Here is a 17043-nt window from a genome sequence, read left to right on the forward strand (position 1 = left end):
AACTCCTCATGCTCACCCAGTAAGCCTAACCAACAGCTTTTAAACCAATCTTTAATGAAAAGGCTGTTTGTTGACAACAGACTTTATGTGCGCGGTACGAACTGTTAAAGTTGCCATGACTACATAAGTTCAGAAAACTGACAAGGGAAAAAAAAAAACTCTTTGAAAAGGTCAAGCGTGTTTGGATGTCAGGTTGTGGGAAATTCAAACACCAGTGGGTAGGCACAGGTTGAGGTCAGGTCTACGCAGCTGTCTGTCTCTGATATTACAGCGTTTGTAATGTTCTCCACCAGTTCCCCCATCATTTTCCTATTCCCATCATCTCTCTCAGTCACATCCACTGCAAGCAAGGTATGCACGGAAAGTTGTCTGGCTGCTTTTTTTTCTGTGGCTGAAGCTTTTTCAGGTTAAAACAGCGAGCGAGCGTGCCTGTAGACAGACTTATTGCACAGAGACAGACACACCTGAAATTGGTCAGGGGAATTCCCACTGGATTTGATTTCTTTTATTATGGCAATCATGGAAAACATGCCCCCGAAATTTCCTGAGAACAAGTACAGTAGCAACTCAGCCCAGAGCATTGCAGTACATCACAAAGAACTTCTACAGTGAAATAAGTTTCTCTGCCCCCCCCCCCCCCTTTTTTTTAGATGTGTGCTCATCTGCAGACTGTGCGACTGCGTGGTCCCAGGCCAGCATCACAGTCAAACACATAAAAAAAACCTATTAAAAGCTTAATTGGGATTCTTCACACCCTGTAAAACGCATAGTGCTCCATGGTAGTCGAGTTCCGAGTGCCCGTGTTCCTGATCCAATAATGGTGAAGACAGATCTGTGCTCAGTCTACAAGAGGAACAAGTCAAAGGGATGTTAGGAACCCACATGGCAAGTGTTAATTCTGCCTTCATGTTGTGGATTTAATGTTTGCTTAAGATCTCGTCTTGGTATTAGAGAAGAGGGCAGAGGACTCCCGAGGGGTCGCTGAGATCGTGGGATGGTTTTTACTTGATAGAGTACTCATGGCTCTTTTTATGTGTTGTGCACTTTTAGCCTCTCAGTCTCAGTCAACTCTCAGTCTCCATTTCTCTCTCTCTCTTTCTCTCTCTCTCTCCATCTCTCTCTCTTTGTACTTCACACACATACCCCCCCCCCCCCCCACACACACACACACATCCTGTGACAGTAGTCTCTCTCTGAGATGGGAGCTGCTGTGCCGTGGCATCCAGACGCTGCACTGTTATTTCCCTCCATCAGTCTCTTAAATCTGCCTCCCGTCTTACCCCCGAGCCTCCCCAGTGGCCCTCGCCCTCCGCACCCCTCCTTTTCATCACTCGCTTTTTCCACCCTCCATTTGCACACTTGCATCCCTCTCTCCCTCTGTCTATCTGTCTCTTATTCTCTGTCTCTATCCATCACACTTGCCATCCTAAGCTTTTGTGCTCCTGTCCATTTGTTCTTTTGTATCTCTATCTCACTCTCTCCTCTCAACTCCCTCTCTCCCTTTCTCTCTCTCTCTCTCTCTCTCTCTCTCTCTTACACACACATGTGCAGTTCCTCTGTCCCTCCCTGTCTCTCTCTTTCTCACACACACACACACACACACAGACACACACACACTCTCATGACTTGGGCATACTTTGCCGCGCCTCTTAGACAAACACAGGGGCAGCAGGCGAATTGTGCGATGGAAATAGCCGCCCCTATAGCAGAGAGAGAAGTGGTGACCACTGTAATTATGAGGAGAAGCTGCTGTTGTGTCTAACTCTGGCCCCGCTGCGGGCTGAGACGTTAACTCTCTACAGGAAAGGCCATAATGTTTAGGTTTTTTGACCTGTCAACATGCACACACACACACACACACACGCTCACGCACATGCGCACGCGCGCACACACACGCGCGCACACACACACGCGCGCACACACACACATACACACACACACACACACACACACACACACACACACACACACACAAACACTTACACTCACTCTTACTCTCACACACCCAAAGCATCAGCCCAAGACACACAGTGTCTGCTGTGTGTCACAGTGACTTATTTGACCCAAAGCTCTCTCTCTCTCTCTCTCTCTCTCTCTCTCTCTCTCTCTCTCTCTCTCTCTCTCTCTCTCTCTCTCTATCTCTCTCTCTGTCTGTATGTGTGTGGTTTTGTCTACTCTCCCTATAATAGGATCAGCTGCACTGTGGTCTCCTCCATTTACATCCTTTCATTTTGAAAGCCAGATGTTCCTTTTATCAATCACAGCCTCAAATGAGATCCTTCCCCTTGCTCCCCACTCTGTTGGTCTTTCTCCTGCCCATTCCTTCTGCTCATCTAACCATCTAACACTGGAGACCAGGGGGAGACTACCCCACACCCTAGCACAATAAACACTGTGTCAATCACAATAATGTATAGAGGCAGATAATTAAAGACGCCTTAAACGCCTGTTTAGAACTGCAATCTTACGCCAAATATATAAATTATATACTTCAACAGACTATGGAACAAACAGTATGGGCATAAATAACAGTAAACCTTGCATGGGTGCAAAATGCAAAGGTTTCTGGGTAATTCTGCCTCATCCTCTCCTTGCATTCCTCCGTCCAAACAGAGGCAAGCTGGAGGGGGGAACATGGTTTAATTTAGCAGCTATTTTTGCAGAATGGGAACAGACTTGTAGAGATGCTTTCTTTCACTCTGTCTTTCATTCCAGGTCAGCAGCGTGCTGAGCTCTTATCCTTTTCAGCGTGTAAGTTTGCCGTTTAAATTATGGCCGTGCTTAAGAAGCTGTCGTAAATGTCGCATTCTCGGCTTCCCGTAACAAACAGCTCTGTCAGACACCGTCAGCAGCAGCCGCAGGCACCTCAGGGCTTTGGTTCTAACTCTTTTTTCACACAGTTGACAAACTGGCGTTTCATTTTGACTGAGATTCACAACAACACACCACATATCCGTATGCCCTGAGACTGTTGGCTGCATTGCTCAGATATATGTATGCCTTAATCATGTCTGAAGTGCAAAGATATGGACATTTGGACATTTGGAAGTGCCCCATGGAGTTATCCTCCCATTATCTGGTATGTGAGCCGCAGTGTGTGTCTATGTGTCTGATGTGTGTGTTGTGTGTGTGTGTGTGTGTGTGTGTGTGTGTGTGTGTGTGTGTGTGTGTGTGTGTGTGTGTGTGTGTGTGTGTGTGTGTGGTGTGTGTGTGTGATTGTGTATACATGTGTGTGTGTGTGTGTGTATACATGTGTGTGTAGGGGATGTGCTGGACTGTGGCGATGTGTCTGAGACATGAGGGGGAGGCAGGATTTAGAAGCGGCCGCGGAGAGCAAAGAAAACATCCCGTCCTTCATAAGTGGGGGTTTATGTGGAGTCCTTGTGGAGCGCTGTGTTTGGACAGTGATATTGCTGCTCTAAAACCAAGCTGCTGACATTCACATCATCAGTTGGGGTATTTCTTCCATGCGACCATGGGCCCTCCTCACTGGACAAGAGGAGACTGGCGTCCTCACTGGACAAGAGGAGACTGGCGTCCTCACTGGACAAGAGGAGACTGGCGTCCTCACTGGATGAGAGGAGACTGGCGTCCGTGGAGAAGATAGATGTTGAGGAGTCTCTGGTGCTGACTGTTCCCATACACTACAAAGCACAAACAGAGACACTCAGACAGATTAACTGCAGAGAGAAAAAGCACAAAGGATGACTTACTAGACACGAAAATGGTCAAGTAGTTAAGGTTATTTGAAGTTTGTGGTTATGGACTATTGTGGTATATTCAATGCAATACACCAGGCCTCTCTAGTTTTAAGCCTTTGATTATACAATGCAAAGTCATAATGGCTTTTCGTGGCGGTTGATCGCACTATTATCAGTGACAGTGAGGCGATGAGGCTGAGGAGGAGTGTCCATCCGTACACTGAGAAGACCTTGAGAAGAATTTGCGTGCCAGATGGTCCCGGCTCTGTCAACATGGCAACTGAAGTTCCTCTTCCTGAAGGATAAGCAGGGTGATTGGACTTGAGAGACTTGACAGTGAAATGGTTTACAGTAAAAACCATCTCCAGAAAATAACATGAACACATTGGATTTTTCTAGCGCTTTTCAAGGCACGATAGCACTTTACAGTGAAGGGGGAACCTCATTACCACCACCAATGCGTAGAACCCACCTACTGTGTAACCACCACCTATGTGTACACTCACACACACACACACACACACACACACACACACACACACACACAGGGATACAGAAAACAAAAAGACACTGCATAAGGACTGCATAGCCTTTCCTCTCAAGATACTCTGATGATCACTAGGGTCTCCTCTGAGGAAGTGAACTCTTATGTCTGGTGAAATGTAGTGTTCTCACCTCCTTAAATTTCCTCATGCATGGGAGAATTCCAAAGATTCCCCATACTACATGGATGATTCTAGATACTTGGAGTAATTAATTTTGAAAGGCGGTTTTACCTAGGGTACCATCCCAGACAGTGATGGCATGGTGATGGAAGTCTGTCAGTCTGTCTGTCTGTCTGTCTGTCCATCTATCTATGCCCGTGGCCCTGCTTTGAGCTTATGCCGCTGAGCAAAGTCCCACACAATGCTGTTGGCTAAGCGATCCACTTGTTATGGTGGTTTCAACTACAGTACAAACACCTTCTTATTATAGGTGAAAGTAAATGAGGTGGTGGTCAGACCATCCACTAGTACATGGACAAATCCAGAATTCTGGTCATGCTGTTTAGGGTCAAAGGTCATAGTCTGGAATAGGCTCAGAGAGTGCGGGGGTCAGAAATTCAAAGCACCAGTTGTAGAGCGGAGGGTTCAGGTTTGGGGTCAGGGTTATGGTTTATTCATGGCCCCGGGCCCCCTCCTCACCCTGTGCCTCCCTACACACATGACCTCATCTCGCTCAGCTGGATCAGCATTTACCATTTACCTGCACACACACACACACACACACACACGTACACACACGCACACACGCACACACACACACACACACTTATGCACCGGTAAAGTCCACCCTGCGGTAATGTAGCCACCTTCCTCTTTCCTGTACCATGAATGGCCCAACTGTTACACTGAGCCCAGTCAGACTTTTTCCACTAAATCTGCTGTCGGATCGCTAGTGTACCAAACATTGACACACTTGCTTTTCCTCTCTCTCTCTCTCCCCTCACACTCCCTCTCTCTTTCTCCCTTGCCTTACTCACCCCCTCCTTTTCTCTCTTTTCTCTGACTCCATCCCTCCAGCTGTCTTTTCCTTTCATTCCCTTTTTCCTCCTTTCCCCTCTCTCCCTCTCTCCGTCTCTCTCTCTCTCTCTCTCTCTCCTTCTCTCCTCTTGCGCTACTCTGTATCCCGGGCATGTGGGTGAACTCCCTCTGTAATGGGTTGAGTTCATTATGCATGTCATGTCGTTTTAATTTCATTAGACCCACTCTGCACCTGTGTTCACTAAGGTCACTGGTAGCCAATTGGTCTTTTCCTGTCTTTTTCTGTGGATTCTTTCCCTGATGTTTTCGTTTGGTGGTGTAATGCACCAAAGGTGTGAAACATTAACTCCCTTTACTTAAAGGCCACATTGATTCGTTAGCCAGTGCTTAGAGTGTGTGACTCGTTCGTTGTACAGTATATACAAAATCTCAGCTGTTGATCCCATTTCCCCAGGCCACACAAAGGAATTGTGAAAATATAAATAAAATGTTTATCTTAGATTGCCATTGTGCAGAATTCACGTACAACCACATTAAAGCTCCGTATCTTCAAAGACTTGAAGGCCATTCTAACCACTATAATGCCCTGCCACTTGTCTGGAATTGGAATAGTTTCCAAGATTCCAATACGCATCTTCCTCAGTATAATTTTGTTCTAATTCTTTGTAATCTTGCCTCGCTACAAACTAGATAAATTAGATTTTGTTTGCATAGATGTTGCAAAGTTTTTGTTTGTAAGATCTGAAAAAAAAATCCTTCTCTCCTTTATTTTGCACTACTGTCTCTCGATGTTATTTTATAGATCCTTTCAAGAGAGTTTCATTATCAGCATCATAGTTGGCCCCACAAGGCTTCCGTTTTAACATTCCATGTATCTTAATGCAGAGGAAGTAGATTGGGAACCAAATAGAACGTTCAAGCATTGTTTTTGTTTTTATTGTTGAAAGGGTTTATACAATGTCACTCTTTCATTCTCACACTCTCTCTCTCCTCTTCAGGTCTGTGTGAGTGTAAACACGGTCCCCATCATGTTGTCCCGCTGCTCTCTGGCCTTGCTGCTGTGTGTGGCCGGCCTGTCACTGCCCTCTCGGGCCCTGCCTTTCGAGCAGAGAGGCTTCTGGGACTTTGGAATGGATGGCGACGGGGGTGGGATGATGATGATGATGAGGGATGAAGAGGAGGGCTCCGCGGTTGAGCCAGGCTCTGCTGAGATCCCCCTCGCCTGCCCTTTTGGCTGCCATTGCCAACTGCGGGTGGTGCAGTGCTCTGACCTGAGTAAGTGCCACTACTGTGTGTGTGTGTGTGTGTATGTGTGTGTGTGTGTGTGTGTATGTGTGTGTGTATGTGTGTGTGTGTGTGTGTGTGTGTATGTGTGTGTGTGTGTGTGTGTGTGTGTGTGTGTGTGTGTGTGTGTGTGTATGTGTGTGTGTGTGTGTATGCGTGTGTGTGTTTATGTTCGTTTGTGTATGTTTGTGTGTGTGAGAGAGAGAGCACACTTTAGGTCTCTGTGTTTTTATGTATACTTGCCAGACTGTCCTCATACTGTTCGTCCTCAGTGACCGAAACAACAAAGCATGGGGATGAAGAAAGATAGAGGGAAATGAGAGAAAAGATGAAAGAAAGAAGGAACATGAATATGAAAAGAAGAATGCATGAATGTATGAACAAAGAGAAAATAAATAAACTTCTGTGTAGACCCAACCACGATAATGCGTGATATCCGGCACTGAGGTGGTGTGTGTGTGTGTGTGTGTGTGTGTGTGTGTGTGTGTGTGTGTGTGTGTGTGTGCACGCACGCGTATGTGTGTGTGTGTGTGTGTGTGTGTGTGTACATGCGTGTGTGTGTGTGTACATGTGTGTGTGTGTGTGTTTGCACATGTGTTACGTGTGTGTGTGTGTGTGTGTGTGTGTGTGTGTGTTCACTCTGCGTGTTTTATGTTATCTCTTTATTTATATTTAAATATATCTAAATAAATCTAATCTCTATATCTAATCCAATCTCTCTAAATCTAATATCTATATCTATATCTATATCTATATCTGGGAATTCATCCTGTGCCACACAGCAGGTCAGACAGACAGACAACAACAAGGTGACAATGACACATAACACCAACAACCAATTTGCATCACACTCAAACCAAAACAATACACAACCCCAGACATCTCTCCATTGTAGAGGAGACTTTTAGTTGAAGTACAGTATCATCCGTATCATTTTAATATAGTAGTAAAGTGCAGTATGATCACACACAGAGGTTCAAGCTTATTCCTACAGTGTAATCCTAGTTTATTCAACAGTGTAATACCGGTAGGGACGAATGGTCAGCAAGCGCGGTTGGTTTGGGATGACAGCACCTTATACCGTCGTGCCTAATTTACCCAGAGTGCATGGCAAGAGCGATGGGCTTTGATGGAGCCTGCTGAAACACTCGCTCCTGTGTACTTTCCATGTGTGTGTGTGTTTGTGTGTGTGTGTGTGTTTGTGTGTGTGTGTGTGTGTAAGCGAGTGTGTGTGTGTGTGTGTGTGTGTGTGTGTGTGTTTGTTTGTGTGTGTGTGTGTGTGTGTGTGTGTGAGCGAGTGTGTGTGTTTGTGTGTGTGTGTGTGTGTGTGTGTGTGTGTGAGCGAGTGTGTGTGTGTGTGTGTGTGTGTGTGTATGTGTGTGTGTGTGTGTTTGTTTGTGTTGCTCACACTCGCTCCTGTGTACTTTCCGTGTGTGTGTTTGTGTGTGTGTGTGTGTGTGTTTGTGTCGCTCACACTTGCTCCTGTGGACTTTCTGCGGGAGCCTGGAGCACTGCTTTAGTGTTGTTCTTGGGACACGGCAACATGAAGAACGTTTCACAGGAATACAGAGAATGGTGGCTACAGAGCAAACGGGGAGGGTGAGGGGGAAGGAGTGTGAGGGGGTGAGGGGGTAGGAGGGTGAGGGGGTAGTGTGAGGGGGTAGGAGGGTGAGGGGGTAGGAGGGTGAGGGGGTAGTGTGAGGGGGTGAGGGGGTAGGAGGGTGAGGGGGTAGGGGATGGATTGATTGGGGTGAGCGGGTGTCTTGAAAACAAAGACACTTTGAAAGAAGAAATTGGAAGGGTAGATGTGCTATTTTCAAAAATGAAAAGGGAGATTGATACAGTGGTTGTGGACTGACCTGGTTTGTTACCTTGAAGGATTTAGAGCTGGTTGGTCATGTCATGGGACAAACACAGGCGCTCTGCTATTGACAGTGTCCTTCTCTTTGCTTCATTCCTCTCCTGAGACTGGAAAAGTACACTGGCTGTGTTATTCTAAGCAGATGTGAAGGATTTGTGTTGTCTCTTGTGTAAGTCACCCTTGGTGCTCTGGAAATTCTTGCCGGCCGTCTTTCTCCTTCTTTAGAGGAGCGGTCCAAAGCTGCTACAGCAAATAAATATCACACACAGGCACACACACACACACACACACACACACACACACACACACACACACACACACACACACACACACACACACACACACAGATACATAAACACAAACACATGCAAGCATAAACCTCATAAGCACAGGATCCAAAACAAAAATCCTAACGCCACCACTCTTCCAATTATGGTCCTCATAGAAACTTTACAACCGTAGAATTGACAAAGAACCCAGGAAATGAAGGCTTATTATTTCAAAACTATGCATTGTTTTACAGGCCCTGTGTCCACTAATGTATGTTGACATTGCTGTCTATACATGTCAGTGGCTAGGTTTCAAACATAAACAGGGTTCTGATAATTTTTTAATGATCGCCATTTTCAGTTATATTTACTTTTTATACAGCTGTGTGCCTATTGCTTTTGCTTCTGAATCCTTCGCTACCACATGGGCATGGAGGGCCAGGGTATAATTTCAGTGATGTTGGTGCTTATTTAAAACACATGTTCTCCCTCTGAATGTCCATGCATCTGTATGCTTTTTGAACCATGTTTCGGTTGCAGATGTATGTGGTGTTGGGCTGGTGGTTTTGGGGAACCTGCACTCCTGCGTGTTTGGTGTCGGTTAACAAACAGGATTACTGTGGGTTTAAGTAGCAGGTGGATGTCTGAGACCACAGATGTCTGAGACCACAGTCCTGCTCATGTGTGTGTGTGTGTGTGTGTGTGTGTGTGTGTGTGTGTGTGTGTGTGTGTGCGTGCGTGTGTGTGTGTGTCTGGGTGTGTGTGTGTCTGGGTGTGTGTGTGTGTGTGTGTGTGTGAGAGGGAGAGAGAGAGAGATGTGTGTGTGATGTGTGTGTGAGAAAGAGATGTGTGCGTGTGTGTGTGTGAGATGAGGTCACGTCTGCCCACTCCCTCCTCCTATCATTTTTTAATTCAGTGGCGGGCCTGTCTGTGCGGCCGGCACATCCGTCTTTTCCCCGAGCGCTTCTCATCTCCGTCACTTTTGCCTGCTGCTGGCCCGGCGTGAAACGTGCATGCGTATCCGTGGTGACAACCCGCTGCGCTGTTGCATGTGTCATACCAGGGTGGAGCTGCTGAAGCAGCGCAACCCGGGCGGCGCTGACGAGGGCTGCTGCTGCTGCCGGGAATGAATCACCGCTGGTTTCCCCCTCCCAAGGCAGCCTGCCGCCGCTAGCACAGAGGAAACACTGCAGGCAAACTGACACTGTGATGTGGTCCGGATGCTTCTAGGATGTGGCCCAGAATTGGCTGTGCGGTTTTAATGTTTTGGGATGTTGTCATAATGTAGCCAAGGCTTGATATATGTTCTTAATATAGTTTTAGTGGTGTGGCTGCCTAGAGGACGCAGGTATGGCTAAGATAACACTGAGTTGGACTACGAGTTATGCAGTGCGGCCTTCTGAATGATTTGTGGCACAAATGGGTGTTGAAACTTCGGCTTTGAATTGCAATGCAAAATAATATAGCACATAATATCAGAGCTTTAGTGCTTGATTTTGATTTGTTCTGATTGATTTGTTTATCTCAGTAGTTTTGCTGACACTGTCCCTCTCTCAGAAGATTTGTGAAATCTGCAACATCTGCGCAGCACATGTGCTATTCCACCAGTAGGTCCAAGTCAAGTTTGCGACCACGTGTGTTTATTTGCTGTTTCACTCTGTGCTTGTGCATGTGTGTGTGCGTGTGTGTGTGTGTGTGTCTGTTTCTGTGTGTGTCTCCATTTCTGTTTGTTTGTAAGTTTCTCCATATTTCACTGCTTATTTGGACACTTGTATGAGTGTCACGGTCTGTGAACAGTATATGTGTGCTTGTGTTACTTGTTACCGTCAGTATTACTGTTTGTTTCTTTATTAACAGGTTTGGTGGAGGTCCCAAAGTCTATCCCAACTGACACCAAACTTCTGGACCTCCAGAACAACCGCATCACCGAGATCAAGGAGAATGACTTCAAAGGCCTTACAAACCTCTATGTAAGTCCAGTGAGGTGTTTGAGACAAACATTAAAGACCAAAGATCAGCTCTAAAGAACAAGCATCCATCTTGCACACATACCAGACTGAGAAAGACTGAAATGACGAAGCGTGTGACAGAATGTAGGAATGGAAAAATATAATGAGAGTTATAAACGAAGAGTGAGAACACAGAACAATTCCCTCCAATCTGCAGTTCCTGGATGTTAGAATGAGCCTTTTGTCTTGGGCTCGCTGTGCCAGTGCCAAAGAGAATATTTTAGGTTCCTTGCCTCCCTGCCGCCAGGCCTGCTGTCTCAGCTATTAGGCCCACCAGGGGATCTCACTAGTGACAATATTACACTTGGCTCTCTCCTCTGCAGTAAGGACATAGCTCTAGAGCAATTAGCTCATTAGCTCACTATGGAATAATAGAGTACCACTAAACCATAACTCACTGAATATGACAAAAAGCTTTACGGGTTATAAATCACCTAGAATCGCCTGTAGTGCCTTTAAAAGTGATAATGTAATAATAAAAAAAAATCTTGAAAGATTTTTAGAATAATGTATTTGCATTGTAGTTTATTCTAGATGGCAGAGCTGGGTAGCGGTATGTTGTCCTGCTGGACAGCTCCACCAGGTAGATGTAGATGTGTCCTGTGTGTGCTCGTCTCTCTTCAGAGTGATGCGGCTGTTCTCACTATCGCCCTCTCACTTCCTCCACGATGCAGGCGCTGTCTTTGGTGCATAACAAGATCTCGAAGGTCCACCCGCGGGCGTTCGCGCCACTCCGCCACCTCCAGAAGCTCTATATCTCCCACAACCAGCTGCCGGCCGTGCCCAAGAACCTGCCCCCATCCCTGGTGGAGCTCCGAATCCATGACAACCGCATCAAGAAGGTGGCAGAGGGGACCTTCTCTGGCCTGGGCACCATGAACTGCATAGGTCTGTACACACACACACACACACACACACACACTCTCTCTCTCTCTCTCTTTCTCTCTCACACACACGTACACACACACACACACACACACACACACACACACACACACACACTCTCTCTCTCTCTCTTTCTCTCTCTCACACACACACACACACACACACACACACACACACACACACACCACATAAACGCACTCAAAAATGGATGCATCCCCAGAAATACTGTATTTTGACCACATAGACACACATAAGTGCACACACACACACACACACACACACACACACACAGTGGTTGTAAATTAAAGGAGAATTCCGGTGTGATATTGACCTAAAGTGTATTGAAACATGATACCGAGTGTGAACGTATGTCTCATAGCCCACCTCGGCTTGTCCCCTGCACTCCAAAATCTGGCGCTAGTTAGCCGATGCTACCAACAGCTTTTTCAATGGTGGTGCTTCGGCATCGGGCTAGCCATGCAAATAAATCACTGTTTTACACCATTTACGAGGCTCAATGTATCTCCACACTTCATTGGTAGACTTCCGAGGGCCCTGACATTTAAAACGAGACATTGAGAACTTTGAAAAAGCACTGGTAGTTTACTTACAAGACGATTTATACAGACAGTATCTTCACGAAGTTTAGCGTTTGCAGCCATCTTGAATTTAGTCACGATAAGTTGAGCGACGAGTAAGAATGAACAGGTATGATAAGGGATCAGATTCCAAAAATAATTCAGTGGAAATGCATGGATTCCAGTTGCTGCTACTGGAAGAAGTAGCGCCAGATTTTGGAGTGCAGGGGACAAGCCGAGGTGGGCTATGAGACATACGTTCACACTCGGTATCATGTTTCAATACACTTTAGGTCAATATCACACCGGAATTCTCCTTTAAGTTACATAAAGTGCCACACTATTACAGAGAAAAGCATTATCGGGCTAAAATACATTGCAGCTCTTGACAGGGGACAATTATGGCGACCGTGGTTGAAATGTGGTTGAAAATTGATCACGTTGGTAACTGAGCTTCAAATATCTGGGCCAGTCCAATGCCTCAAAGAAGCTTTGTGTTGCGTCTTACTGTAAGACTCAAGTGGTGAAATGATCGTGCGGTCTTGTCAAATCATCAAGGTTTGGTGCTTAGCAAGAAAGCCAACGTTTTCTTCATTCTATTTTCTTCATAAATTTCATCAGCTCTCTTTGTCCAGTAGGTTGTCACCAGCTGTCCTCAAATGGTCACATCGATCGGCCTCATGTCAATGGGACAACTCAGTTAGTAAACACAGCCTTAGACTGACTTGACAGGGGTGCCTACACTTTGTTTTTTTTACTTTGTTTAGTCATCTGTGCTGCCAGCCAGCCTACTTGTCTGGGCTACGGGGAGTGTTGTCTCATTCTAAACTCGGTAAAGTCCATAAGCCGACTGAGGGACTGAAAAAAGCACAGAACACCTACACTAGGCCACCACCACAAAAACCCAGGATCACAATTATGAATACTCTTCCAATCCTGCAATACTGTATCATGAAACTGCCAGCTTTGTTTGTTTCTAAACTTAAAAGCACTGGTTTGACTGGTCAAGACAGATGATGATAGTGTGAAAATAGCTCTGTGTGTGGGAGAATGACAACGGTTTGTCTGTCTCTCTCTGTCTTTGTGTCTTTAATAGAGATGGGTGAAAACCCTATCCAGAACAGTGGATTTGAGCCAGGAGCGTTCAAGGGACTGAAACTGAACTATCTGCGCATCTCTGATGCCAAGCTCACTGGAATTCCCAAAGGTAACCAAGTCAGCCTGGATAGATACATTTAACTCTAGAATTAGAAGATAAAATAACATGACATGATTTTTTTCTTTTTACAGTAGAGGAGGTGCATAACATATATAGTGTGGCCCTGTCATCGCTTCAAGATTTCCTGTAATGTCCAAATCTAAGTATGTTTGTGAGTCCTTTTTGAATAAATGTTCCTATCTGTCTGTGTTCATCAGACCTCCCTGACAGCCTTCACGAGCTTCATCTTGACCATAATCAGATCCAGGCCATCGAACTGGAGGACCTGAGCCGTTACAAGAACCTGTTTAGGTGAGACCAGACAGACAGATGCACAGAGTCACCTTCATAAGACAGACACAGGCACTGTCTGTTGGACTGCATGCATGGATTTCAATGTAGCAACAGTGCCATCTACTGGTGATATTGTCATGAGAGACTGATGGCTAAAGAGAGTGCCTTAGGTGTTTTCCAGGCTATGGATAAAAATAGTATCTATCTATCACAGTGGATTTATAGCTTATTGAGTTTCAATTCACGCAAGTGTTTCCGTCAACAACGGCTGATTAATTTCCACAAATGAATGTTTGTGACTTGGATCAATGAATGATCTGTTGGAACTGTAACCTAATTTCAACCAATATTAAATCTTAATTTTAGTGTATACTATATTCACTAAATAATTATCCCTTTTCAGTAAATGATTATTGCATATTGCTAACCTTAAACAATCCAACACACTTGACCCAGTAGAGGTAAGCCATTTGAAATGAAAGAATTTAGAAAAAATACATTCATTCAGTGTATATAAATATGAATGACCAGAATGGAACTTGACTAAATTATGATGTTGCATCATGTATGAATCCAGTGTCAAGGCCATGACTCAGGGCCTGCTTTCAGCCCGGCCTGCATTGTGCTGTGGCCATTCAGGTCACGCCAATGAAAGGCTAGGATTCCACCTCTGCTGATCTGCAGGCTCTAGTGGGCCGCCTCAGACAATGCGGCCCCTCGCTGTGGATCTAGTCCATTGTGTTTCTCCGTCGCCGTGGGTACGTGACCCTAATCTGTGCCTGGTCCTCTCTGTCTCTCTCTGTTTCTCTCCCTTTTTCATTGTTTTTTTTTTTTTTTGTGGTTGCCAGATTGGGCTTGGGCCACAACAAGATCCGCCAGATTGAGAATGGCAGTCTGTCCTACTTGCCCAGGCTCAGGGAGCTGCACTTGAGCAACAATCTCCTCACTCGGGTGCCCAAGGGCCTGCCGGACATGAAGTACCTGCAGGTAAGCAGAGAGGGGCTGGATACACAGCCTGCCATAATGGCTTGTGCTTAGAAGAAAAGTGAAGTGGGGTGTTAAATTGAAAGGCCTTGGGTAAAATTACATGGCCATCATGGTATTGAGAGAGAGAGAAATAGCTTATTTTCAGCCTAGTTTCTCTCATAGTCACTGTCTCTCTCATACTATTTTCTCTCTCTCTCTCTCTCGCTCTCTCTCTCTCTCTCTCTCTCTCTGTGTCTCTCTCCCCCATATTTTTAGATTGTCTACCTCCATGAAAACACCATTAGCGCTGTGGATGTGAATGACTTCTGCCCCCGACATTATGCCACCAAGAGGACCTTCTACAATGGCATCAGTCTCTATGGCAACCCCGTCAACTATTGGGAGGTCCAGCCTGCCACTTTCCGATGTGTTTTCGACCGCCTGGCCATACAGTTTGGCAACAACAAGAAATAAACATTTCAGGATACATCAAAAAGAGAGGTGCAGAGGTGAGGGAGAGGAGTGGGTGGTACAGAGGAGGAAGTCAAGGGTGGAAGAACACAAGGGACAGGTAGGGAGGATGAGGATGAGGAGAAAGTAGTGGAGTGGAATAGGGACAGAAACATAGAAGGTCCCCAGTGATGGGGAGAAGAAGACAAATATGACCAGAGACAAAAAAAATAAATAAACAGATGGATTTTAAACATTAAGGTTTTGTCACTCTCAAACGAGAATGTGTCCAGGCTGTGAATTCTTTTCAAAACATAATTTTACCATTTAAGTTTCATGAGATCATTTTCAGAGTTAGAAAAAGAACAAAAATCAACTGGATACTTAGTCATTGTCATATACAAGTAGAGTTTAATTTTTAAAATTCTCAGCCAGTATCGTGCATAATGTTTATTTTATTTCACATGTTATTGTATTATGGTTGCAATTTTTATGGTAATTATTGTAATTATTATTATTATTATTATTATTATAGATGTTTTAATTATAATTATTGTGTGGTGTAGTTCTGGCCAGGTGAGCTAGACTTAAATGCCTGAAAATAGATGTCTCCTAAGGTGCTCTTTTTTGTCACTTAATGTTGTTTGTCTTTTTTAGCGGATGCATTTCAAAGTAACTTTCCTTCAACATACTGGCTTTGGGGGGTTTTCTTTATTGGAAGCCGCCCTGGCTGCCTTTTTTTTTTTAATTGCTTGTTCTGCCTTATCTCAATGCAATGTGTCTGAACCTCTGTGTTCAAACTCAGCACCACTCCATGCCTTCACAAGGGGACCACTGGGTTGGTCTCAAGGTTAGGATGGCCATGATGGAAGGATGGATCATTTTGCACAATGTCACTCGAAACCAAACAGAAAAAAATGTACTCAATAATGTACAAACAGTTGGATTTTCAGGAAGTGTGACTTTCTTGACTTTGGGACGATAGTGCCTTTGATTATGCCTTTTCTGTAATTCTGCTAAAGTGCTGCATGTGAGAATAATAAAACCCTTTTCAGCTTCACTTCAGGAGCAGAGGTGAGATACGATCTTGGTCTAGAAGCTGTGACAAATAAAATGTGTTCACAATTAAACATTTTGACTCTGCAAGTTCCATCTCACATCATCACAGAATCACAGCATCACAGAACCGACAGCCTTCAGTCCTGCTCATTCCACCACATCACAGGATAAACACAGCCTTATCACACTGAAATATAAAGCTTCTTAAATGGTTCCATAAAGAACCATGACTTTGTGTTGAACCTTTTACAGTTATTCTTGATTGCATTGACCTGCTTAAAGAAACTAGGAACCATTTGGTCTTCATGAACACCTTCTTTATACAGCACAAGTCATCTCTTGCGAACGTGTTCACACGTTTTCATGGGTTCATACATTTAAAGGAACCATATGTAGGATTGTGGCCAAAACTGGTACAATCACTTTCAAATTACTGTAGAGGGATGTATCCCCTCCCCCTCCCCCTGACTCGAGGTTGCCAACCCAGATGCCAAAACACTACTGACTTTGTGATTAGTAGATAGGTGGAGGGTGGTAGGCATCAGGCCAAAACACAACATGACATGACAAAACACAACATCAACATCAGTTGAGGGTTGCAACTTCACTTTTTAAATGACAAATATCCTGGCCGGACTACTGTTGTCAGTGATATAATGTAAGTATTTGAAATGAACATGATTTCTTAATGTCTAGTGACATATCAGGGCCATTTTATGATTAATTAAAATACATTTCTTACATATGGTTCCTTTAAGCATAGATGTAATGACCCCAAACTCTATTGGTTTCCCCTCGCTAAACGAAAGGAAAACATCTTTTCACAGGTGGTAGAGATTCCTTGGATACAAGTCTGAATCTCTGATACACCTGTGTGAAACTTCAATCAGCAATCATTCATTATCCATAGGAGATACCATGTCTGTTCTGTGTTGCTATTTGCAAGTATGGATCTAAGTCACATTT

General features: G+C 44.8%; 1 protein-coding gene across 1 annotated transcript in view; it reads left to right on the forward strand.

Moving 5' to 3' along the window:
* Positions 1-16148, forward strand: part of bgnb (biglycan b) — a 20153-nt gene extending 4005 nt beyond the window's left edge. Inside the window, exons 2-8 of the mRNA XM_042098576.1 lie at positions 6223-6499; positions 10496-10608; positions 11322-11535; positions 13207-13317; positions 13527-13620; positions 14451-14589; positions 14845-16148. Of these exons, the coding sequence (XP_041954510.1) occupies positions 6253-6499; positions 10496-10608; positions 11322-11535; positions 13207-13317; positions 13527-13620; positions 14451-14589; positions 14845-15042 (1116 nt within the window). The 5' untranslated portion in view covers positions 6223-6252 and the 3' untranslated portion in view covers positions 15043-16148. The remainder of the gene's footprint in view (positions 1-6222; positions 6500-10495; positions 10609-11321; positions 11536-13206; positions 13318-13526; positions 13621-14450; positions 14590-14844) is intronic.
* The last annotated feature ends 895 nt before the right edge of the window (positions 16149-17043 follow it).

Source organism: Alosa sapidissima, chromosome 7 (genome assembly GCF_018492685.1).
Source record: "Alosa sapidissima isolate fAloSap1 chromosome 7, fAloSap1.pri, whole genome shotgun sequence".
NCBI lineage: Eukaryota > Metazoa > Chordata > Actinopteri > Clupeiformes > Clupeidae > Alosa > Alosa sapidissima.